The sequence below is a fragment of the Frieseomelitta varia genome, unplaced genomic scaffold, assembly GCF_011392965.1.
Source record: "Frieseomelitta varia isolate USP_RPSP 00005682 unplaced genomic scaffold, Fvar_1.2 scaffold_483, whole genome shotgun sequence".
Lineage (NCBI taxonomy): Eukaryota > Metazoa > Arthropoda > Insecta > Hymenoptera > Apidae > Frieseomelitta > Frieseomelitta varia.
In genome coordinates this window covers 239,856-265,367 of record NW_025110238.1, presented here as the reverse complement: position 1 = coordinate 265,367, position 25,512 = coordinate 239,856, and the positions used below count along the sequence as shown (strand labels likewise).

Here is a 25,512-nt window from a genome sequence, read left to right as displayed (position 1 = left end):
AAAAAAAAAAAAAAAAGGAAAAAAAGATTAAAACAAGAGAAAAGAAATATATCGACAAAACAAACTGAAGAGTTAATTCGAGACACAGAATTCACAATCTTTTTGATCATTTAAAAACTCGACGAATTTTTAGAAGAACAGTTTGAAATCGAAAATTGTCTACCTTGCACGGTTAAACGATGCGTGATCTGATCGGATCCGTGACGATTCTTCACGTAGCAAGTGTAATTTCCGCTGTCCTCCCGATGAAGGTCCATGATCTGCAGCGAGCCTTCCGGTAGCAGGGACACTCTACTGGACGATTTCACTATCTGGCCCCATTGTTTCCATGTCACCGATGGTTCGGGGTTCCCGACGCTTTGACATGGTAACGTCACGTTCTGTTTCCATGGAACAACCAGCACCGTGCCAAACGAGTATATCGCTGCTCGAACTGCAACGGATCAAAGCAATTGTCTCAATACCTTGTAATATTGCACTTGTAAAAGATCCTAAACTGAATCCACTCTATTCGCAGAGACATGTAAAAAAAAAATTTGGTTATATCAGTCCGCTAACAATATCAAACATAATATCACTCGTTCTGTGTTGTAAAATTATCTGAAATATCTTTCAGAAATAACTGAAAGAATACAACGAATCGTTATCGTTACGTAAGATAAGATAAGATTATCGCGAGACGGAAGCGGAAACTAACCTTCGTTCGAAAGTGAAACAGTGATGGGTTGAGTTTGGGGTCCTTCGCCCACCGACGTCACCGCCGCGATGCTGAACTCGTACTGATTTTTCTTATGCAGATTCTCCACCTGATAGCTGGTCTGATACGGAGGCAATGACCGCTTGTACCATTTTCCCTCCGGGCCAACCCAGCGGATATGAATGTTGTACGACGTGATGTTGCCGTTGCTCCTGAGTGGCGGCTGCCAGGATACGATAATTGATGTCGCCGACCTGACGACCGCCTTCACGCCCGCCGGCACCTCCGGCAGGTCCTCCTCGGTGACGCAATACAAAGGTGAGGAGGCGATCCCGTCGCCGGCCCTGGTCGAAGCCAACACTTGCACAGAGTAATTCGTGTACTTCTCCAGGCCGTGAATCACGACAGTCAAGGCACTGGTGATCTTCATTTCCGACTTGGGCGACTCGGTCAGCGCGTTCATGTTCTCCCATATGACCTTGTAGCCTTTCAGAACGCCGTTCAGAGTGGAGTCGAGCGGCGCGTCCCACGAGACCTGCAGTGATTGCGAGGACAGCGCCGTGCATCGGATGTCTTGCGGCGGACTGCTAGGCACTGAGGACATTTCAAAGGTGTCGCCAGTCAATTACGCTTGACCTGTCGCGAGTTAATCCTCGTAAGGAATGCTAATCCCGTCAGAACGACGCGTTTCGCGCGTTCTTGCTCGTTGAGACTCGCGGAGAGGAGCGATGACGATGACTTTTAGTTGGATACGGTTACAGTCAGATACGGAGTGTTCTGAAGATTGACAGCCAAACTTTGTCGGTGTTTCAACACGAGTGTACACGCAGATGCGAGTCATTTAGAAGATCCATTAAAACGTTAAATGGAAGATGTCATCTCCAATTTTACGCTACCGGAATTTACCTTGAAAATGTCGAGCAGACATCACATTGGCTGGCATTGAGATGGAACAAGATTAAAAACGAGTTTCGCGAGGAATTTTCGTATTTTTGTTGTAACTTTCAACAGATAATGACGAGGCTTTGAATGATACATTTTCTGCTTGGTCACATCCACGGAATGTGAAAGGACCGATGAAGCTTAACTGTATCGTTTTAAATATGGTGTTAACCAAGTTTTTATCGATCAGTATATTTTTGTTCTTCGAATTTTCCTAGATTACCCACCCGAAACGACGTTCGACGTTATTTCAATCCCACAAATCTCTCTTCAGAATGAAATCTAATCATCGGCCACACTTCAAGATCGTTCTTTAAACTACCGCAATCCAGTCACGCGTTTCAACTATTTCCAAACATTTGCGTTCAAGAGCTAGTGAAATAATGTGTTTTATTCATCGGTAGCCCGGGGGCGGCCAAAGACCAATATTTAACTTTCAACTGAATTTTTCACAAACCGTGGAAAAACGACAGGGGCTCCGGGCCCGGTCTGCGGAACTATTTTCAAATTCACCTCCAAGATTTCCAACGTTTCCAGCGTGCGGCTTTAACACGGCCAGCCGGGTTTCGCTTTCCGCGGGAATATCGTCAGAATGTCCATGAGAGACGCCAGTCTGCTAAGCAAAAGTTGTTGCCGCGGGGCGAAGCCACTTCGGAGTTTAACCGGGCCGCGTTCGCGATGCACTGGATTAAAGAACTTATTTGCAAGCAGATCAGTTCCAGGCAACCCGGTTGCTGAATTTATTATTTATACGGAACTCGGCCGGATGTACACCGCGGTTGGTATTCATGGCGGAATTTATGATAGGCTCGCCAACCACAGGTATTATTCATGAATCTTTGAACGTCGTCGAATCGCGTTCGTTCAATCTCTGCCCTGTTTTAACGGTTCGTATCTTATCTCTTTTGGCGTTTGATGGTTTCGCAAAATCTGAAGGGAGAGAGAGAGAGAAGGAAAGAAAAAGCAAGGACGCACATCTATAACGATCAAGCTTTCCCTTACCGTCCTCGAGAGTCGTCGCCACCACTTCCGGCGTCATCGGACCTTGGCCCAGCACGTTGTACGCTTGCACCACCACGCTGTAACGTGTAAACTTCTTCAGATTTGTCAGCTGATACTGTCTGCCGGGCATCGACGTCCGCGCCAGTCCTAAGGCTACGCTCGCTGTTGAAATTCGCCTCTCCACCGTTCTGTACGTGTACTGATCCGATCCCATCCTGAACATTTTCCAACATTGTATTATCAGCGTGGACAGCGTGATTTAACAGGAGAAAGGAACGAGTACGCCAAATTAGAAAATAGAACAGACGATACAGACGATCGGTAGATGATTGATTTCATTTGTCAAACATTGTAACGTGCTTTGTGTATCTATTTCGTGTAACGAGACCAGTAAAGTTTTTTTCTCTTTGTTCCATATTTTCATCAACTGTAATAATTCCTGAACGTTGTTTTTCTATTCTGTCGCTATTCGTCGCTGTTCGGCAATTCAATTCTTTTATTATTCCACTACATCGTACAACTCAATCGAGATTAACGTTAAAAGTTTCGTCAGATTGGAACACAAACTAAAAACCTAAAACGGCGATCCATCCCGACAACTGTGTTTGCGCAAATTTAACTTTCGCGAGGAGTAACCACTTCTGTCGTTGAAACAACAAGTCGATGAACAGCAGCGTGATGTCGGTAAACGACGTGGAACTGTGTTTGGCCGACACGCACAGCGTGACGGTGTAACGCGTTACGAAAATATTTCAACGTCAATGGGGGAGCGAGATAAACGAAAAAAAAAAAAAAACGTGGTTGCCAGCTGCGGTTATTTATCAGAGGACGCGCTTGCCAAGTGTAGAGTGTCAACGTTATCCGAGAAACACGCGCTCGAGCGCAAATACGGTATGCCGAGCGTCGCTGCCTAACGGAACGTGTTCGAGGGTATCGTAAGGTGAACGTATGTATGGTCGTTAAAGGGTGCTCGGTTCCCCCCACCGACGGGGAGGGGGGGTCGTTACCTATGTTCCTTGTAGCCGATGTGATAACCGAGTATCTCTCCGTTCCATAAATCATGATCAGGTGGGTCCCAGGTGACGTTAAACTCGGTCGAGCTGACGGGATCTACCTTGAGGTTTCTCGGCGGCCCGCCTGGCTTCTCCCCTTCGGTCGTCGTTTCCAAAATCTGAAAAAAGATGGAACCGTAGCGTGGCGCACTTTCTCGCGGTGATCTTTCAAGACACGTCGCGGATAACGTTTCTACGCTCTCTTCTCGCAACGCGTCACCCGTTCTTTCGTCTTCTTCTTCTTCATTTTTCTTTTTCTTTTTTTTTTTTGCGAGAAACCTCTCACTTCGCGATAAGGGGCAAACGTCGCGGAATTTTAATCACGCCGACGACGACGATTACGAGAGCGCAGCAGCAGAGTGGAATTCACCGAGCAAGAAAATTGCAGTTCGATGCGCCGGTGTCGCCTCGAGGCTAGAACGCAGAGGATCGATCCTGACTGTGTGAATCGACATTCGGATGACGAAGGTGTTGGAGGAGCAGGAGGATGCGCAAGGGTCGTACGGAAGGCTGGTCGTGTAAGGCGCGATCGGTGTTGCATATTAAGCTTCGATATACTCACGTCGCTCGCCTGACTACGACCCAATTCGTTCTCCGCGTATATTCGGAACTGATAGGAGACCGCCGGACGCAGACCGCTCACGTGAGCGTGTGCCTGGCTGCCCGGCACCGTCATGTGAAACGTGTGATCGTGCCACACCTCTGTAAAATAAATTGCGTGCGCTAGAAAAGAGAAGATCGAAGCACCTGTTGAACGATCGGCTTTGTTTTTTTTTGAACGCTATCTCATCAAAGTTTTGCTTTCTCATTTGTGCGATAGGCCGTGTGTGTGATACGAGGTTCTCCCATCTTCCGACTGAATTTCTCAACAGTTGCGAATTAAGATCAATCAAATTACCAGTGTCGGTTTTGTACTCGATGATGTACTGCGTGATCGGGCTGTTGCCGTCCTGGCTGGTCGTCCAGCTGATATTGATGTAACGACTTCCTTTGTCGATCACGTGAAGATTCCGCGGGAAGTCAGGTGGCTCTTTGCAGTCGCAAAACAGACGTCGCTCGATCGTTATGGAGCAAATACGGTGTGCCGCGACAAATGGAAACGTCTGAACGAGTAGGATTTTACGACGCTAACCGTTCGACCGGAACATATTTCATTCGGCGTGCCGGCACTTGGCGGCGAGAATGCATTAAGTTAAATGGACGAGTCGCGAAACGCGCCTATGTAATTACGATAATTACGCGAAGCGCGACAACGTTATACACGCAGAAAATACCAAGAAAACCGGAAAACATTATTGAAATTGTTTCGTCGATGGTATTACGCCGATAACGTCGTTACTGCGGTTTATCGTGCACGTGAGAAACGGCCTTTAAATCTCTGTTCCGCCGGAGTGCGGAATTTCCGTTCCTCCTGTTTCCCTTTGCCACCCGATTTTTCCCTGATTTACTCCGCGTCATTACGCGGATATACCGCGGACGTTGTTAATAACTCAGCGCCGAACGAGAGATCACGCGCCGATTGTACTCTCTCGTTTCTGGCGTTTCCATTCGCCGGCGTGAAATACGATTTCCGGCGAGCGTTCTTACCTTGTATGTACAGGTGAATCGTCATTTCGTCGCGGCCGTAAGCGTTCGAGGCTATGCAGAAGTACCTCGCGCTGTCCTCTCGACTCGTGCTTATGAACTCGAGGGTGCTGACGCTGCCGTCGGTGGTGTTCTCCTCCTTCAACGTGTACCGATAGTCGGACAGTTTCTGCTCCAGGTGTGCGCCCATCTTCTTCCAAATTATTTTCAACGGATGATCGCCCTTTGCCTCGCAACGCAACGACGCGCTCGAGCCAAGCCTCGCCGTTTGATTCCGATGTTTCTCCACGAAATGGGCCGGTACTGCGCGTGTCATCATCGAGAACAGAGCGACTTTCATTTCCTTCCTTCTTTCGTTCGAAGACTCTTTGCCTCGAACATGCTTGGATAAAGTGGGACTTTCCACTTTTCATTCGTCAATGCGAAATAAATTCTTTCTAACGAACGAAATTTTATTAATTTACATCAAACGAAAAGAGAGAGAGAGAGAAAAAAAAAAAGAAAAAGATAAATCGTTCTAGAGAAACGAAGAAATATTTTCGCCCTTAGAAGGACGAAATACAGCGACGTCTCACCGTTCACAGTCAGATGGACGACTTTGCTGAGGCCAGCGCCGATCCCATTCACCGCCTCGCACAAATAAAAGCCCTCGTGGTCCTCTTGCACTCGACCAAACACCAACGAGCCGTTCGAGTGTATCCTTAGGTTCTGAGTGTGCTCGTGCGTGACGATGTCGCGATAATTGCCCGGTTTCTTGCCGCTAGCGCGCCGCCACGACACCGCCGGCGGCGGAAATCCATCCGCGTGACAATGGAGAACCAGCCGCGACATCCCTTCCGAGGCACGGACGTCCTGCGGCTCCATCACCCAACGGGGTGGCACTGTTTCGCGGCACAACACACACCGTTGCCGTTAGTTAGCCGCCGTCGGTGTGCGGATTTCGTGCACCGTCGACGACCGTGGCATCTGAAATTTCATCGTTACCGTCCCTCGCCTCGCCGCGCCATTTTACTTGCAGATCTCTCGCCGACTTTTAATGGATCTCCGCCGGCTGACAGCCGCGTCCTCTCGTTTCCCTCGTTTTTCCCAGCAATTATCGCGGTCGGGCTTGTTAGTTAGTCGCGCGTTCGGTGGCGGCGACGAGCGGGGCGACGCTTGGTTATCTCGAAAGGAAATTCGCGCGCCGAATTCGTCGATCACTCGCGAACCAATGTTTTTCAACAGGTAAATACGTAGCTGTCTGCTCGTCGTTCCGTTCGATTTCCTTTTTTTTTTTTTTTGTTTCGCCCTTTCGTTTCTCGCGAGAGACCGCGGGCAACGAGGACAAATGACGAAACATTTCAGATGCCACCGCGTTCGTATCTAAGCTTATTGCGCCGAGGCAAGAGCGAACTTTTGGCCTACTGCAACTTCCTACTTCAGCGCAAAAGTGAAACAAAAGATTGTAATTTGAAGGGTGCGCGCGCGCTCGCGCTCGACCGAGGGAAATGAACAAAAATACGTATACGTTGCAGCTGCCTGCGTGCGTTATTTTTGCGGATCGTATCGATCCTCCGCTGTGACGTATGCTCGTCTCTTCCCCTTTGTCGATCGCTGTAATAATACAGGCAAATACAGGAACAGATAGATAGACAGATAGAGAGAGAGGAGTTGAGAAAGGTACACGCGATTTAATCAAAAAAGAGTGACAAACGAGAGGTGAGAAAGTGCGATTCGTTGGACAAAACGAATAGGTGCGATATAGTCGACAATTTTCCTGGTGACAGTACAGACCTATAAATAACGGTGAAAACATCGGTAAACATCGTTAAGGGGGTGAAAGAGAGAGAGAGAGAGAGAGAGAGAGAGAGAGAAAGAGAGAGAGAGAGAGAGCAATGCAGATTTCAGTGCGCTGTGCGGACATTTCGATTCAAGAACAATGCGGTGATTGTGCATTTTGCGTGCACATAAACGTGAGGGGACCGAGGCCTTTTGTGCGTTTTGCGTTCGAATATCGATGCCGGCCAATTATTATTCGAGAATATCTCGACAGTGTTGCCGTAGCGAACGATTCACGGCTTCGCACCATACGCGTTCTGTCGTTCCCCAAAGAACGTGCAACTCGTTCTTTCGAGACGTTCCAGAGCTACGCGATAGCCGTTCGAATCAATTGTTCGCCGCGTAACGCCGTCGAATCGGTGAGATTTATACATGGCTGTCGATTAAATGGCCTCGGGGGAACGGGGTTCGGAAGCATTTTCCGAGGGAAACAATAAGGTTCGGGTGTCGCGCGTTAGGAATTGGTGCCAAGTGTTCCATTATCGGCTGAAACGAAATGGTGAAGGAAACGAAACCGAAAAAAAGGAAAGAGGAGAAAAAGAAAGAGGGAGAAGATAAAAGAAAGAAACAGAAACGTGTCGGTGCATATATGCGTGTGCTGATCAAGTGAACGAGCCGAGAGTCGGCATTCCGAATTTGTACTTCGAGGCTGCTGCTGGTACTCGTACAAATTCAAGACGAAGTGATGCTACGCCGAAGCCGAATTTCGCAAAAGTGGCTGGTGCCCTTTCATGCAGAATCCCTTTCCTTCGGAGAGTACCGCGATCGCTGTTTCCGTGTCGTCGAACTGCATGATGTACCCGTTACGTTACATATTTCTTTGCCACTCGAATTCACTTTACCTTTCGAATATTCTCTTTTTCCTTTTTCTCTTTTTTTTTTTTTTTTTTGTTTATCTCCTCATTTCTCCACACTCTCGAGAATTTACTTGATCGAAAGAGACATACATTCTTCAAGAAAATGCAACGAGAGTCTACATACACCCATTTCGAATTTCGTCGAATTGATCGGAAGTAATCGACAGTAAGATCGTGCCTCGTCGCTTCGAGTCGTTTTCGCGGCAGAAAGGGATTTTCAATTTGTTCAACGTATTAATTTACTTCCTAGAAAGGAACTGAAGAAGAAGTCTTGGAAGAACGTTGCCTTGGAAATGGCGAAATTTTTAATCCTATTAACGTCAGGGAGATTGCAAGGTTGTTATGGACAACTACAAAGGATCCAGAGAATATTAATATTCCCGGAAAATTCAAAGGTGTAGAACGCACGGAATGTCATAATACAGTCGCCCTCGTTCTTTAATTGTATTCACACAAATACGAATCCCTGTAAAATACCTACGGGATTCTACGCGCAGTATCAAAGACATATATTACAATTATATGTTACAACAGGTGTACGTATCTCTTTCTCGTTATCTTTCTCAACACGCGTTCAAATTCCAAATGGCAAGCGAAATTATCGAAGCGTAACGGTTTCCCCCGATTATGCAGACATTCCCGATTGATCGAAGGATCGCGGTATCTCGTCGAGCTGGAAGATCGGGAGAGTGGTGCGATTTCAGAGATGGTGCGCCTGTGAGACAGACAACTAGATAAAGTGGTTACGATGTGACCATGGGTGATAACGCTATCATATTGTGCGTTGGTGCTCAAGTGCGTTGGTGCGTCGCGTTGCTGGCTGGGCGGTTTGCGGCTGCGGCTGTTGCTGCTGCTGCTGCTGCTGCTGATGCGTTTCGCTTTACGATTATCCCCGGATCTAATCGCCTTTTCTCTGTTTTTTTTCTTTAATTTTCTTTTCTGACTCCCGTTCAACATCGAAACGTATCACAAATCCAGACAAAAGTTCAATCGCGAGTCTGTGTCGTTTCTATCTTCCCTCCCACCCAGTATGCAGCGACTGTGCACGTGTCCTCGTATCGACACATCCCATGGATCGACAATGTATTATGCGTTAATTGAAAAAAAAACGAGTTCTCCCAGCGAGATAGACTCAAAGATCTATCGGCTCCGTTTGAAGATAACGATGAAAATGAATTCGTCGTTGAGACGAATGGAAAGACAAAGACAAAGAGAGAAAGATATTCTTAGTTTGGACGTTAACGAAATAATTCACAACCCTAGCTAATTCGTTCCCACGTTACTTTTTTCGAATTCCACGCGATTGCGATGGCTGCGGCGGCTGCTGCGGCTGCACGGCTGCATTTACACGTGATTACACAATACCAACGATAACACACAATAATAATGTGAAACGTAGATACGGTGCTGGCTGGCTGACGGGGAACGTTTAATTGCCTCCGGTATCCGGCAGCAAGATACGGTGGAAAATACTTGGCGTCCCGATTTTTCGCGAGAACGAACGAGGCGTGAAAATAATTTTGCAGAGAGGATGGAAACGTAACTGCGTTTCCTCCCTTCCTGTATTACGCGCCGGGTTATAACCTTTTGACGATAAAATTGCACAATTCATTCGACGTACCAACGGCTGCGTTATTAAACAATTTGATTACATCGTATTTATGACTGATAATAACGTGACGGTAATAACGGTATCTTCATGAATATTCAGAATATATAGTGAAATACACCCGGGGCACTTGACTGTCTTCGTTCCAGGCACAAAGACACCTTACGGACGTTTTAACGGTCTCTGGTAATATCTCACGAACGTCTTGAACACCAGGATGTGTCGCAAACTCGTCGTAAAGATACTCATTTGCCTTCGTTCGGAAAAAGTGATAGCACAGAGTAGGCCAAAAATTAATTTTCTAAATTAAGTCTGTAATTTCTTTTTACTATATATTAAAAAAAATTGTTTCTCAACAATTTTTAAAACACAGTGAAAAAATCTAATTTTACTAATTTGAAATTAAATTTAAGTTTCTAAGTGAACTTGAATTTAATTTAAAATTAATAAAGTTAGTTTTCTCTTCTGTTTCGATGTTTTGTTAAAAAAAAAAAAAAATAGGTAGAAAGAAACCTTCTGATTTAACAACGTGGTTCGAACTTAAAGCGGATATCTTTAAAACGTCGCTACCTAGAACTGGCTACATTCACTCAATATACATCGATATAAATCCCGTGTAATGGTGAATCTCGTACAATCATTTATCGAAATTATTCGTTCTCACTCCTACGTGTACGCATAGAATCCGAAAGAAGGCCATTGAACGTTCCGTCGTCGAACGAATCAGCCGGTGCACAGTGAAGATATATCGAGAGTAATAAGTGGTGCGCTGCCAGGTGCAAGAAAAGAAAAGAAAAAAAAGACGAACAGAAAGGTGAGACGGTGAGTGAACGGCATTTGAAGAACAGACAGAGTGTGCTGTACGGGGACGAGCTTTTGGTTCGTCCCGTTGGCTGGGCTGTCTCTCGGTCTACTTTACCACGAACGATCAACTCGGCCGTCCAGAGGACCTCGGCCACCGAATTGCGCGCCACGCAAGTATAGTTGCCGGAGTGCGCGGCGCTCACACGCTCGATAACTATGGTACTGGAATGGACGTCAATGTTGGTCACGCGTAGACCAGCGGGTATCTGCGTGTGTCTCGGACCTGTTATCGCGGTGTTCCCGAAGCCAGATGTGCTCGGCCCGGCGATCGGCTCGCCGTCCTTGGACCAGGCGATCGTGAACGGCGGATCGCCCTTCTCGACCATGCAAGTTACCTGAGCACGCACCCCCTCCGAGAGGTCCTTGTTAAAGCTAAAGGGAGCTATCGTGGGTGGAACTGCACAGAAGAAAAACAGAAGAAAGAGATTCAAGCTGCGTGAGAGGAATAGTTTCGTATAGAGAGAGAAAGAGAGAGAGAGAGAGAGAGAGCTCAGAGATAATATGTACGAGCGTAGCATCCCTCGATGGGTCCTGGTTCCTCTCGATTCTCGTCGCAGAGTTCCAGGGATGTTTGCTTTCCGTTGACACGCCTCCTCTGTTGAATGATCGATGGGCGTCCAGTTGCCTCGAAAATGTTTAGCATACGTGGTTTCGAACTGTTCGACGCTGCGGATATATCACGATTGATGGAGATCGCGGTACACAACTGGATCGGAGGGGGAGGATCGCCATGTCGCGTTCCGCTTCGTAGCAAGTTGCAGCTGTAGCGTGACGTGGAAACTTTCTCTTTTCCTTTTTTTCTTTTTTCCTCTCTCGTCTATGGATTTTTTTCGCGAGCCGTTTTACACCGCGGCAGTTGCTTCGGGAATCGATCACGGTCACCAGTCTGAAAGTCGGGCGTTTCTATTTTGGAAACGTTAACCCCTCCTCCTCCCTCCACCGCCGTGCCAATTGCGCCTCGAGCCCATGGATTATCCTTCCACCTACTGCTCGCTGTAACGTCTATCCACGTTCGAACACAGATTTCATCTCTAATAACGTGGAATCCCGAGTACTATACTGGCTGATCAAATCCTTCTCTCGTTATCGAAGTTTGCCGGTTCGTAATCTGGCACAGGGTGTTGTTACGCAAACGTCAAACGCACACAGACAGAAGTGCGAGACAGGATTTCTCGGCGCGTGATCCCGCACACGTCAGCTTCTCCGACGTCCTTTGAAAGACTATATACGTTTCTTTCGTGTCTATTGGATTACTAAAGGCAGATCGAATCTATCGTTCGGCGAATTTATCGTCACGGACGATGCTGTTCGCATTACGCTGGCCCGTAATGGTCTCCGAGCCGGCGTAATGCGATAACATCAACGCTGCTTATCAACTAGGCTGCGCGTCATTACACGTGCGCCATTATACGTATAGGATTATATTAACATTGACGAAGTCACAGGGGGGCGTTTCCACGCGGTAATCTCGCGAATCAATAGCGGTCCGTCAATTTGTTAGTTAAGGTTATTAAAAGGGCGTTCAGCGTCATTCCCGGCCTAATCGAAGCGCCGTCCAATAATTTCTACCTTGGAAATTTTGTCCTCGCATCGTCGGATATGGATCCTCCATTTAGGAGGACTAAATTCTTAATCGTCTCCATTAGTCGTAGAAAACTAACTTTATTTTCTTTTTAAACAAACCTTCGAAATTTCATCGTTTTTTTAAAAATAAACATACGAGCTTTCTTGAATCGATCGTTTTCGGGACCAGCAGTAACTTTGTCTGCCCTTTAAACATGTATACACGAGCCTCCACCTTTATTTAGTTAAATTCTTTCCTTTTAACGTCAGACTAGCTCTTTACTAAAAAGGAAAAAAAAAAAAAACAAAGTACAATTCCTCAAAGATAACGCAGCAATTAATCTCGACGGAGTGGAACAATTCAATTTTCCACCATTTCGATTCTTTGTCGGATCGAACTCGGTACCGGACCGAGCTCTCCCACCAAGCTCTTTGGATTATAAATCCGCGTCGTACCGAATTACGCCGGCACGGTACGTTCCATTATTAAAACGTAAAATCAGTGCGTCTGTCCTTCAGCCAGATTTCAACGGTATTACCATAATTCTCTATTCGTCCGTCCCTCCCCTCCCTCCACCGCAGTTTTTCTGGTCTTCTGAAATTCTAGAATCCCGCCGGTGAAGCGGGATCGGCGGGCATCGTGGAAACGGAATCGTCGTCGTTTCTCGAATACCCAGCCGACTCTGGACAACACGACTGTTCACCCGGCAGGTTTTCGCCGGACGTAATGCCGCGGAACGACAATAATAACTCGCCTCGTTGGCCTCGGCGCGGCGAGAGACGTACAGGCGGCAAGCACGGGGGATATTCAGTGCCCCGGAGGTATTAGAACAGAACGGTGGCGGTTGTTTGAGAATAATTGAGAAACTGTAGCCGGGGGTTGGCGGCAGATAGCAGGCAACGTTACATGAGTAATGCCCAAAGAATTGCCACCGGCCTGTGCCGTGCAGGTGCACGTGATGCACACTGATCTACGTTTTCCATACCTGACTCTCGCTGTGTCTCTGTGTGTACATACGTGTACGTGTAACGCGACAGTTCGATAAACGAAAAACCAAAACGAATTTGTATACATGTACGATTGATAATGAACATCCGGCCGATGGTTGCGCCGGATTTTTTGACGGACTTTGCGCGCTCTGGTAGATTTCAAAGGAAAAGCTGGGGTCCGTTTTCATTTTTTTTTCTTTTTTTCTTTCTCTTTTAGGGAAAGAAGGATTACATTGAAAGAGCTGAAAGATTTTTAAGTTTTCAACCCTTTCCAGTCTCGAGAAATTTTTACATATTTTTCTGTATAAAGTTACCAACGAAATTGATATCTCTCGAGGGTTAAGCGGAATGCAAGGAGAAATTAAAATAATTGGAATATCGAAATTCGAACGAACTCCGCGTTGCCCGCGGCTTGAGGGTTAAATATAACTACGAATTAAATGCGATATCGGGTCGTGTCTGGCGTCGCGAGACTAGACAGTCAGACACTTGGAAGAGAAGAAGTAGGAAAATACTCGGTTTGATCATTTATATCGTGACAGTCGGTGTACGGACGGTGCGTCACGACACGCACGTAACCGAGAGGATGCTGTTTCGGCTCGGCGCTCGTCACGACGACGGGACGACGCGTTAAAATCACCCTCAGGCCGTTCGTTTCGTAACGTCGGCCAACAGTTTCGTTCGTTCGTTCGTTCGTTCGTTCCGCTTGCACTGATTTGTTCGTCGAGAGAGAGAATTCCAAAGATGATGCTCGTGCTGGTGGGTTCCTCTTTCTCTTTTTCTTTTTTCTTTTTTCTTTTTTTTTTTTAATGTCGACCGCCACCGTCGCCCCCGTCGACAGACGACGAAAACGAGAAAAAGCCGTGGCTGCAGGCGCGAGCGAGAGGAAACTCGCTTGCTCGCGTGTGTTACGCAAACGAGCGTGGAAAGAGCGACGGAAGGGGGTGGAGGAGGGAGTAAAAAAAAAAACGAAGAAAGAAAGAAAAAAAAACAGAAAGAAAGAAAGAAAAAAAGGGGGAGGCAGAATCCTCGCCCGGGGGATGAAGAGTGGCAACGATTGATCTTGCGTGCTTTACATCCGGAGTTTCCAACCGGTCGAGAGGTTCTGCTGTCGAGTGCCGCGTGACGATTAATATCGACGAGATGCGAGGGTACACTTTTTCCTTCGTTTTTTCCTGGCCGTTTCACGGCCATTCCGCGTCCCTCGTCAACGGCAATTGCGGAATTTATCCCGCTAAGGGTGGAAAGAGAGACGAGAGAAAGGGTAAGAGAGAGAGAGAGAGAGAGAGAGAGAGAGAGAAAGATGAAGTCGCGAACGGCGTGGCGGTCGGATGGTAGAACAGAAACAGAGGAAAATAGAGCGTGAAATCATACGTCGGCGTGTTCGTTGGCTGTTTTAAATGGGAGACAGGCTGTGAACTGAACGAAAATTTCCTAACCGAGTTGTCGGAACTGGGGGGAGTTGGAAATAAAAGACGATCGTGGCTGAAATTGGTGACCCTAGAAAGAGAGAAAGAGAGAGAGAGAGAGAGAGAGAGAGAGAGAGAGAGAGAGAGAGAGAGAAAAGAGACATTTGTAGAGAAAGTGAGAGAGGGAGGGCCGGGGAGGAGTGAATGAGTTCGCGCGGCTGTTGAAAAGTTGTCGACTGACGAGCGAAAAACGCTTCGCCGCGCTTCGCGGACCGCGTCACCCGTGAACTTTTCAATCACCGATGATTGTACGCGATGCCTCCTCCCAATGATCACGGTGACGAAACTTCCAAATATCTCCGATATTTAAAACCCGGAATCGAAACGACTTCTTAACCTTAATTACACCTCGACGATCGATCTTCCTCGACGATGTAACGTGACGCAAGAAGAAAAAGAAAGAAATAGAAAGAAAATAAAGGAAACGGCAATCACCGTAATCATCTATCAGCATCGACGTACAGCGTTCGAAGGCGAGAGTACAGGTGGTGATGGCGCGTGATCGGTAAATGAGAGGAAAAGTCGTCGGATCGATATCAGAGAGTGAAATGGGGATGAAAAAACCGTGCCCTGGCTCCTTGCGTACCATGGACCAATAGGGATGCCGTGCGAGACGTTTCGGCGGCATCGTTGCTCGCGACGCACGTATAGTTGCCATTATTCGCCGTGGTCGCGCTCTGTATCATCAACGTGAGATCGTATTCGCCGATATGATGGGTGGTCGTCTCCGTGGAATTCAATGGCCTGCCGTCCTTCAGCCAGGTGATCTTCAGCGGTGAATCGCCCTCGCTGACCACGCAGACCACGTGCACCCGCGCCCCTTCTTGTATATTGACAGGGAAGCTAAACGGATCGATTTTAGGCGGTACTGAAAATTATAGGAGATCACGACATATTTTTATCTCATCACGGCCCACAACGACAATAACCAGCTCCTCTTCTGTGTCTGTCGAGTCTCGTCGCGGACAATGGTACTCTACCAGTTCCGGGGATCGAAAGAAAAGAAACTTTTTTTTTCCTCCTTTCATTTCATTTTTTCTTTTTTTTTCCTTTTTCAATTTTCGTAAAGCGATCGAAGGAACCGTAAACGCGCGAGAACGCGATGGAAAAGAGGACAAAAGGCGTACGCATCGGTCGTTATCGTTCGATGCCTCATCGACGCGTAGTTTCGATCGCTCGTCTCTTTCTCTTCGAGCCTCTCTGAAGCACGACCGCGATTCGATTCGACGCTAGCAACGTTTTCAATGCGTTCCGCCCCTCTTATGAAACGATCGTTCTTTTCGCCACGTCGGCGTTATCCTCTCGACTCTCGAGTTGAACGAACGATCGTTGTAACGCGAGGCTGATTATACGCGTACTGTAACTACTGACAGCTTCGCGCGGTCTCTGGATACTCGTTTTTCTCTTTCCTTCTTTTCATTTTTTTTTCTTAAAGAGATTCACGACACGGTTCTCGCTTGCGTCCTACCTGAGAAAACGCCCGAACGCTGCGGAAAAATCGTCGATCTGAAACCGTTATTTATCCAAGAAAAGTTTCACAGTCGATTCGACGCTACAACTGGATACAAACAAATCGGTTAAACAATTTACATCGATATTTCATTTCCTCCCCTTGCTTTAATTGGAACAACAGCGCGCGCCAGTGTATATTCCCGTCTCGAAGGAGAAAACGCATTTTAATTCGCAAAGAGTTGCAAGCGAATTCCCATTTGCATCGAGGCGAATAGAATTCTTTTCGGAGATATACATACGTAGACGGCAATTTCAATGTCGAATCATCGACGAAGTCCCTTGTCGAAAAATTGTTCGAACACGCGAGCAACCGTAACAATTTTATGCAACTCTTTATCTTAAGTCGAAATGAAAGCAAACGAAAAACTCGTCGAGACAATTCTATAATGGATCGCGTTCGAACGTCGTTCTTTCGAGAGACGAAACGCCTCGACGAGTGACTTTCTCTCGTAAAGACTCGACGTCGTAGCGTTTTACGGGGATTGGTCGGCGATTAGAGGAGAGAGCTCCGTCCGGAAGCGAGATCTTTCCTTCTCGAGCTCTAAACTCCTAACAGAGCGAATCAACTCTGGCGAAACACGCGACGCTGTTATTCCAATCGAGGCAGATAAATAATGCCACAGGCGCTGGCGTAATGGTAACATACAATAGTTAAAAAAGCATAGTGGGAAAGCAAGAAACTTTACCTTTCACTTCGATGTGAACTGTCTGGGAATCGGAGCGGCCTTGTTTGTTCTTCGCCGTGCACGTGTATGCACCGTGATCGGTACTTCTGTCGACGTGATGCAGCACCAGCGTACCGTTCGAGAACACCTCTTGACGTCGACTCGTCGGTAGCACTTTCCCGTCTGCAGCCAGCGAGGAAACGTTCCGTCAGTACGACGGGCCAATTTTCAATCGAATTCGAGACGATTCTTTGTTTGTCTCGTCGACAAACGAGAACGGAAACAGGATATAAAAAGGATGGGACAGGCGAGACAGATATACAGGTGACGTTATTATTCGTTACTAAAATTACTGCAATTTTCACGAAATTTCTTCGAGCAACAACGAATAAGAACGAGTCATCGTTCGATTTCTTTATCGAACGAATGTCCGTGTCGAAGTATCGATTATGAAAATTTGATACAAGCGTGAGAAAATGGAGAAAGTTCTCGCGAAAGAGTTGTGAACATCTGATATTCCTATTTTATTATTATCGTTATCTCGTTGAGTCAAGTTTTTCGTTAAAAGAAAAGAAGAAAAAAAAAAGCGGAACGAAAAGTACCTGATCAGCCAAACGATTTTCAAGTATCACGCGTTGACATGCCCGCGGCAACTCGAACTTCGGAGGCATTCGCGAGCTCTTCGGTCCATCCAGATAAATCTCAACCAACCGCGAGTAGTCTATCTAGCGATGCGCGCATAAACGACCAACTTTATCCACACTCGAACTTCTTGGCCTTGTCGCGTAAAATCGTCCACGGTAGCGCGGTAGTAGAGCTTTCAATGCGCTTTCGAAGCCGCGGAGTGGGACGACTTTGAAAGTGTTACGGGTGGTATTGCGCGCTCGACGTCACGCTAGATCGCTCGTGAAAGAGAGAAAGTTACGCGGTGAAGGGGGGGGCAGGAAGGGGGAAGGGGGCAACGTTTGAAACTTTTCCAGAAGTTTCGGTTCATCATTACCAGAAAAGAAACGCTCGAACTTGGTCGTTTCGCGTTCGAATGGCGGCGTCAGCCTAGAGTTTCTCCGGTCGACGAAATAAAACCGGACGAGCTTTCCTTTCCTCTTTTTCTCACGCGCACACACACACACACACACACACACACACACACTATCGTCTCTTTCCGCCAGTACAACTTGCGCTTGGCAAAAAGTTCATTTAAACCGCTCGAAAAACCGACGGTACTTTCAGTTTCTGTGAAATTTCATTCGTTTCCTTGCCAGGCGAATTTACGAGGGAACGCCGGACGCGAGCGGTAACTTATTTACGGCGACTTTATGCGTCGCGAACGTTTCAATTCCCACTTTAATCTTTATTTTCTACGCGGCGGCGACCAAGTCAAAGAGGATAAAACCTCGCGACGTAACGACGTTGCAACACACGATTCGGGAAAGACAACGAGAAACGTTAAAAAAAAAAGAAAAAAAAAAAAAGAAAAAACGGTGTAGATCGCAGGAATAAGATCGTTTGGAATCGGTGGCGGTGTAGTATAAGTAAACTATTTCTCACCTGTTACTTACTCGGTGACGCGATGCCGCTTTCATGAACAAATGGTTCGCGCGAAATGCTTCGTTATATTTTGTATAAATGCGTTGAGTATTTTATGCCTGCTCGAAACTGATGCCATTCTTGATTTATAAAATAACACTTGCAATATAATCAACTAAAAGTGAAACGTAAAACGAGAAAAAAGAGAAATGTATAAAGACTTTGGAAGACAAGGAAATATTGATGAAAAATTTGAAATTTCCAATCCAATTTTTTACAGTAAAACATCAAATAATTCATATTATTACAATTTATATAATGGAAACGCATTGATCGCTATTACTGATTTTTTGTAATAGCATGAAAATAAGTACTATTCAATACGGATTAGGCACTTGTCGATTTATAAAAATCGTAACGTAAATCTCTATAAAGAGTTTTACCGTAATTTATAATTCTGGCTACCTTGCCAGTCCGGGTATACCGGCTACGTTATTACAAGGATCGACGAAAGTTTTGAATTATTCAGCGATCGAACCGATTACACATACATACATATATAGTTCTTTACTGGCTGCACGGTTGAGAGGCTAGAGAACACTGACCTTTCTCCCAAGTGATGCTTGCGATTGGGAAACCAGCGGCCGGACATTTGATAACGGTGGTTTCGCCAGCCACTGCGGCATAGTTTCCCATCGGTCGTACATGGGGCAGACCGTAAATGTTGAGACGGGCCGAATGGTGCACCTTTGCCATCCGGTTCGCCGCCGTGCACCGATATTCTCCGCCGTCCTCCACATGTACCACGCTGATGTTCACGTGCGATATTACGTCACCGTGCACCGTCACATACTGGCCTATCATGAACCTGCGGGCCAAGCATTAGAAATTCCTCACGTTACGTAATGTTACGCGCTTCGCAATGGCAATCCTCTGGCGATCTCTCGTTTCAGCGTGTCAGCAAGGGAAAAAAAGAAAGAAAGAAAATTTCCGGGCCGTGCAATTTTCCGAGTGGACAGTGGACAATGTAGTTTGATCTAATTTTCATCGTTTCAACTCCGGGCGGCATTTTATTTGCAAATAGACAAAAAGTTGTAACTCTTTTTTTCCCAACTCGGCGAAGCCGACACCGATATTTAGATAAATCCAACTTCGCGTGAATTCCCCACCGAGGAAACAAAGTTTGGCCAACGAAACCCAATCGAAACTTTGCGTCCCGACTCTCGCATCCTCGAATCACCGAGAAACGTGGATAATAAGACTCAAACGCCGCTTTCGCAGATCATCCCTCCTTCCCTCCACCGTGTTATTTAATATGTTCCACGGTTTATCGGATCACACGGTGGAAAATCAAAAGGCGGACGAAAGAGCCGTTCACCGTCGTTTGTTCCCTCCAACGAAATTATTATCGGTTCGATCACGAGTCGCTTAGCACCGTAAATCAACCGTGCCGACCGGTTATAAAACAAAAGGGAAAACAACACGAGCGGCGTTACATTATTAATAGCCTGCACGCGGTCCCGTCAAATCTATCATTCTAAATCGAGCAACTCTAAAAAGTTTAGACTGAACGCCGGTTGATTGGTAATTTTCCCCTCAATTGGTTCAGAGAATCGAAGCCCGCGGGGAGGTATCCGTACCCACCGGGATTCGCCGTTATAAACGGTCGGTAGCCGGTCTGATTTCCCGTCCGACCGTAATAGCTGCGGTTTAATAACCGAAAATAATTGTGTATACACTATCCACGTTGATTTTTGATCTCTCGGGAGGGGAGGGGAGGTAAAAAAAAGAGTAAAAGGGGGAAAATATTTCTCTCGAATTCCCTCCGACAGTTTTCAGCTTTTTTTCCGTTTCGACGCGTTCGACGATTCCTTTGATACTTCGTTTCTCCTCGTCGAGGTGTAAGAGCGAGTGCACGGAGAAAAAAGGAAAGAAAAGAGAAACAGAGAAAACAAAAGGATGGCTGTTACCTGTCGTTTTGCGGAAGAGGAAATCCGTCCAGTGTCCAGGAGAAGTGCGGCGTCGGGTTCCCGGTGGCGATGCACTTGAGCGACACCGAGGGGCCAGGCTGGATGGTCTGTTCGATGAATTTGTACAGAAGCTGCGGCGCCGCGTCTGAAGAGGCCACCATTAAAGTTTTTAAACGCTTCTCGATCGTCGCCGCGGCGAAACGCGCCGACGAGTAGTTTTTATAATTATGCAAACGACGTCGCCGGTAATGGGCGTTAAAGCGGGTCGAAGGGTGAACGGCAGCGTGGAATAAAATTTTCTTGCACGTGGCTTTGAAACATCGCCCGCCAACATGTTCTCTCGAAAAACTCGTCCAACTTTCGGTAGAAGAGAAAAGAGAGAGAGAGGGGGGGGGGAATCGCGTTCTTTCCCTCCCATCTTTCTCTCTTCGTTCTATGGAAAGTGGGATCGTAATTGATCGTATCGAAAGTGGGCGAATCGGGAGGTTACCCGAGCCTCTCCCAGTGAAACGGTACCGAAAACTAAATAACGCATCCAGCAACATTACCCCGACGGGCCGGCGTGTTTCAATTTCACCAGGTGAATCGATTGCGCCGGAATTTGCCCAGAATACATCCAGATTTCGAAATAATTCAAGCGGGGCTGGTGCACGCTATAAACAGCTAAATGCGCGGGAATTATTCGAGAGAGTTCGGCCAACCCAATCGCGTTCGTTGCTTCTTGCGACTGCACCGCTCTCCACTCTATCACGAGAGACAGCTGTACGTAGCGTGTCAAACAAGCGTGTGCTACGGTATAAAACACGAATTATCACCGACAATTTCGGTCCAACGAGCCCCACTTCCCTGTCCCGATGCGCCTTCATTTCCCTAACCTCGATACCCGTTCATCCCAGTGCCATTCATTCGAACGAGAGGCTACACGCTAGAACGCAGCGCGTTGCCGTTATGACGTTAACCGTATCCCAGCTAGAGTTCATTCGAATCTCAAAGTTGGCGCATCGGCTGGGAAATTGGCAGTGGGTCAGCTAACGAGCAGGTAGCTGCGCCGGTTGAATATTGGCGCGGTTGCACCTGGCTCAGGTGGTCCCTGGGTGTCTGGGGTCACGCACACACAAGGAGGCGGCGCGTACGTTCCGTTGGAAATGATCCTGGCTGGCCGCAAGGCGGGGTATTATGCACGCAACATTTACATGACAAGACCCGTACGCGGGCAGAACTATCGATCTGTGGTTTGACGCCTGAACTCGAGTGCCGCCTAGTGAATTAACCCCAAATTATAGAGCCGACAATAACCGAGCTGCACAGAGCTGCGCGGCTGTTTGCTCAACGGCGTAAATCAGGATGCCGTATTGCTGGATGCCACGCCCCGTTTTGCAGGCCGCGTATTATTCTACGAGGGGGTGGCAAGGGGGGGGGGCGGCGAGGGGGTTCTGGCCAGTTCGTTGTCATTCACCCAGCCCTGGCCAATTATCGAAAACTTCGCACCATACCGTCGCACGATATCGCCCGGAAGCTGCTGCACCGTTCTCTCCCCCTCGCCCTGTGTGTTTCACCCCCTCAACATCGGTGTGTTACTCGCCGAGCGTCAATGTTCAATTTGCGAGTCAATTTTGGTTCCTACTTTGACGTGTACACGCCTCGATATCGCAGGGACCGTATCGATGAAACGTTGGCTAGACTCAAGGGAACATTGGTTTGTTACGAATCGACAGGATGCTCGTGTTTCTTTTCATTTTTTTTCTTTTCTTTTCTCGAGTGTTTCGTTGATTTTTGAGACTAACTAAACAGGCGTTTGGCAGCAAGGGACATTCGGCGCGTTCAATCCGGCTGGCTTTAACGCGCGTGCAGCTTTGATGAGGTTCGAAGTGGTTTGTGTCCTAGTGATCAGACGCACGTAGTAGTACGAGTCGAGTGTACAGTTGTCGTTACGGCGTACGGTTGTCAGGGAAACGCTCGGATAATTGTTCCTTCTTACGTTACGCGTGCCTCGTGTTGCAATTACGCGTTCGTCCGTGGAACTTGACGTCGACGAATATAAAACACCGAGGATCTTTATTACTCTTAGTCTTCGAAACACGTTGTCTTCGACGCTCTCGTTAAATTCAGTGAGCTGGCTGTCAAACGAGGACGATTTTCGGATTCGACAAAATTCGCTCGCCATGGATTTTATTTTCCTCGGTATGTGGAAACGCGTGGAAACGCAGCGAATCCCGACGATAGGAAACAGAGCGTACCGTGCAACGCGGCGCAATGCGATTTGCGATCGGGTAATTCGACAGGAAGACATTATTTACCGTACCGTGATTGCCGGCCCTGTAAACGCGCTAAAGCGGGTATAAATAAAATGGAAGTTTGCCAGCCGCACGTATACAGCTGGGGGATCTCTCTGGCGCTCTATGAAAACGGTGATGCGATATTACCGTTTGGAGCCGCGCGAAACGCCCGCTTCATTGTTGCGCTCGTTTGAAAAATAAAACTCGGCACGCGTTTCACTCCGAGCCCGAATCGTTCGCTGAATATTGACTTACGGCTACTGATGACTGCCAAAAATTTAACACCGGCCATTTTGCAAACTATTTCGGAACTTCGGAATTATTGCACGATCGAATTTTCCCGCGGAATCGTTTGGCCTGACGCCAGTGGATCGACCGTCTCTCTCTCTTCTCCTCGAATTCTTTTTCTCGGCCGCGTGTGTAAACGTACGTTTTCCAAACCGTCCGCTTTGCCCGGCGTAATAAATCGAAAGGAGGAAGCAAGGGGAGGGAAGGGACGAATTGGGGAAATGAATGAAAGATAGGAAGACAAACTAGCACGCGTCTAGAGGGCATAGAGAAGCATTCCACTGCTGTACGCTAGGCGCGCGTACATCTGTTTTTCCCTCTTTTCAAAAGAAACGGTTCGACGTCGTTACAACAGTTCGCCGCTTTGATTCCTTCCCTTTGTTACGCGAGAGGATTAGTCCACGTCCAATTATTTCGTGCTGTACAAAGCGATACGCATTGAGACGCGGAACGAACGGGAACGAAAGAAACGAAGAACGATTTCCACTCGCGGTCCCTTTTTCTTCCGACTGCGGTTCTCCCTTTCTTTCTCTCTCTCTCTCTCTCTTTTTCTCGAAAGAGAGAGGGAGAAAATGCATAAATTATTTAACCCTTCGCCTACCGTGCCGAAGTCATTTTTGACACGTGTTGAGAGTAACTCAGATTTAACTGGATTCTCGAAAGAATCGGGATTTCCGAAAGAATTGGGATTCGGGAAAGGATTGGTAACAAGAATAAATAATTCGTTAAAGCCCACATTTTCAACTATATCGAATGGTCGCAGATCTACAATTATCATTCGAGCAATTCCTTCTGTTATATTTTTTGGTTTAACAATCTTTCGCGTATCATTTTGTACATGCGAATTTTATATCGATTCAGTTTCTTTTCTAGTACATGTACTTATGTTTGGATGCATATGCTTCAAATGGCGTAATAAACCAGTAGCGTATTTGCATACTTAGTTTTAAATTCATGGTGACAATGTATGCATTCAGCCTTTGTATCATCTTTTCCCTGAAAATGTTCCCAAACAGAGCTTCTTTCTACCTTCCTCCTTTACACGATATTTTCTGCTACCATAACTTTACTCTCACTATCACTCGACATATTTTTTAAAGATTTTTAATCTTTATTAAATTTACACAGATTTTGAAATACACGTCTGAGCTTCCCGAATTTCTCAGCGATACTGCTCAACAGCGTACATAATGTCCAAATACTAAGCACGCAGTGCTCACACGTTCGTTTACATCAGGTCACACGATTCTTAGAATCCGTGTTTTCAATGACTTCACTGGCAGAAGAAATTGAACAGTATTTACATATTTTGCAATCTGCTATACAGCATTGTAGAGTAGTTCGAGAAACGGTAGCCGGGTTCTCGAAATTTTCAGGAATCTCGACTTTTTCGGGAAACCCGATTCCTTCGGGAATCTCGAAATTTTCAGAAATTCAACCCGACTCGACTCGATCTCTTCGTCCCGACTATCGGGTTCCCGATATTTTCGGGTTCTCGCACACCTCTAAAATTACAGTATTTATTGTTGCCTAAGGTTAATGGCTATAAAACAATATAAATTGAAAAATTTTAACTAAATAAAACATAAAAACTGTAAAACTATTGATTACTGTAATAGAAATAGCGTTTTTGGAAGTAATGACAAAGACTACCACCTGTTGTGCATCGCTGACTTTACCTTTATCTGACGGTCGAGCAGCGAAAAAGGTCATTATAAGTTGAACCTTCATCGTGTGTACATCGATTAAACATTTGAAGTGAATTTTTAAATAATATTTCTGAATATCCTAATTGTTTAAACATTATATAATATTTTCAATAATTTATTTGCAACAATCAAACAATAAATTCTCTTCTGTAATATTTCTAAATGTTATTTAAAATATTTAATTAATAATTTATAAGAATCTTGAACAATATTTAAGAGAAATGACGTTGACTTATTGAATGAAATGATTAATTTAATTATTTAATCGTAATATGAAAATTGTGAAAATTATAAAATAGTGTCTAGAAATATTTGTAGAAATAAAATAATTTAATTGTTTCAAATGAATTATTCAAATTGTAAAATAATGCATTTCGACGATATTTTTGTATATTATTTAACAAATTAACTATTTATTTATAGCAATTCAATCAGTGATTGAACTTCCAAACATTATTTCATAGTTTGAACAATTAATTTATAATAATTAAATTATAATATTTACAATAATTGAAAAGATTGTTACATAACATATATATTCCTTGCAATTTGAAACAATGAACGAGTAAAAATTTTCATATGTTGCGCGATTATTTTGAAGCGACGATCACTGCTTAACTTGATTTTTGACCACATAAATTTTCCCTACATTAATTTTTATTTAACACATCAATGCAGTTATAACTTAAAAATTAATATAACATGAAAGTGTAAATTTAGTTTTAGCCAGTTATAGATCAAAAAATTCATAAATTACTACATTTGACATTGTCACATATTTATGAAAGTGTAACCTTGCGATAGAAATCTAAAAACTATTGATTAGTATAATAGACAAATTATTTCGAAATACTAAAAGAAAATTATCAACAGTTCCGGGTCACTGATAATCGGAATATTAAATTAACCTTCAGCGGTATGGAGACTCATTACCAATTGAACTTTCGTCGTGTGCACATCGACCAAAATTTAGAAGTGACTTTTAAATAATATTACTGAATATTCTAATTGTTTAAATATTATCTAATATTTTAAATAATTTATTTGCAACAATTAAACAATAAATTCTCTTCTGTAATATTTCTAAGTGTTATTTAAAATATTTAACTAATAATTTA

At 45.6% G+C, this 25,512-nt stretch overlaps 1 protein-coding gene across 5 annotated transcripts in view; it reads right to left on the bottom strand.

The window, feature by feature from the left end:
* The window catches only part of LOC122532917 (Down syndrome cell adhesion molecule-like protein Dscam2), a 187,235-nt gene that overhangs the window by 7,155 nt on the left and 154,568 nt on the right, over positions 1-25,512 (bottom strand). For 2 of the 5 annotated variants that reach the window (XM_043662106.1, XM_043662110.1), the window contains 13 exons: positions 20,122-20,266; positions 18,757-19,019; positions 16,646-16,807; positions 15,034-15,315; positions 10,481-10,822; positions 5,853-6,158; positions 5,281-5,580; positions 4,592-4,723; positions 4,256-4,416; positions 3,649-3,812; positions 2,642-2,856; positions 698-1,291; positions 164-433 (listed from right to left, as the gene is read on the bottom strand). In XM_043662106.1, coding sequence (XP_043518041.1) covers positions 164-433; positions 698-1,291; positions 2,642-2,856; positions 3,649-3,812; positions 4,256-4,416; positions 4,592-4,723; positions 5,281-5,580; positions 5,853-6,158; positions 10,481-10,822; positions 15,034-15,315; positions 16,646-16,807; positions 18,757-19,019; positions 20,122-20,266 — 3,336 coding nt within the window. The remainder of the gene's footprint in view (positions 1-163; positions 434-697; positions 1,292-2,641; positions 2,857-3,648; positions 3,813-4,255; positions 4,417-4,591; positions 4,724-5,280; positions 5,581-5,852; positions 6,159-10,480; positions 10,823-15,033; positions 15,316-16,645; positions 16,808-18,756; positions 19,020-20,121; positions 20,267-25,512) is intronic. The other 3 variants (XM_043662107.1, XM_043662108.1, XM_043662109.1) reach the window with 3 other exon arrangements.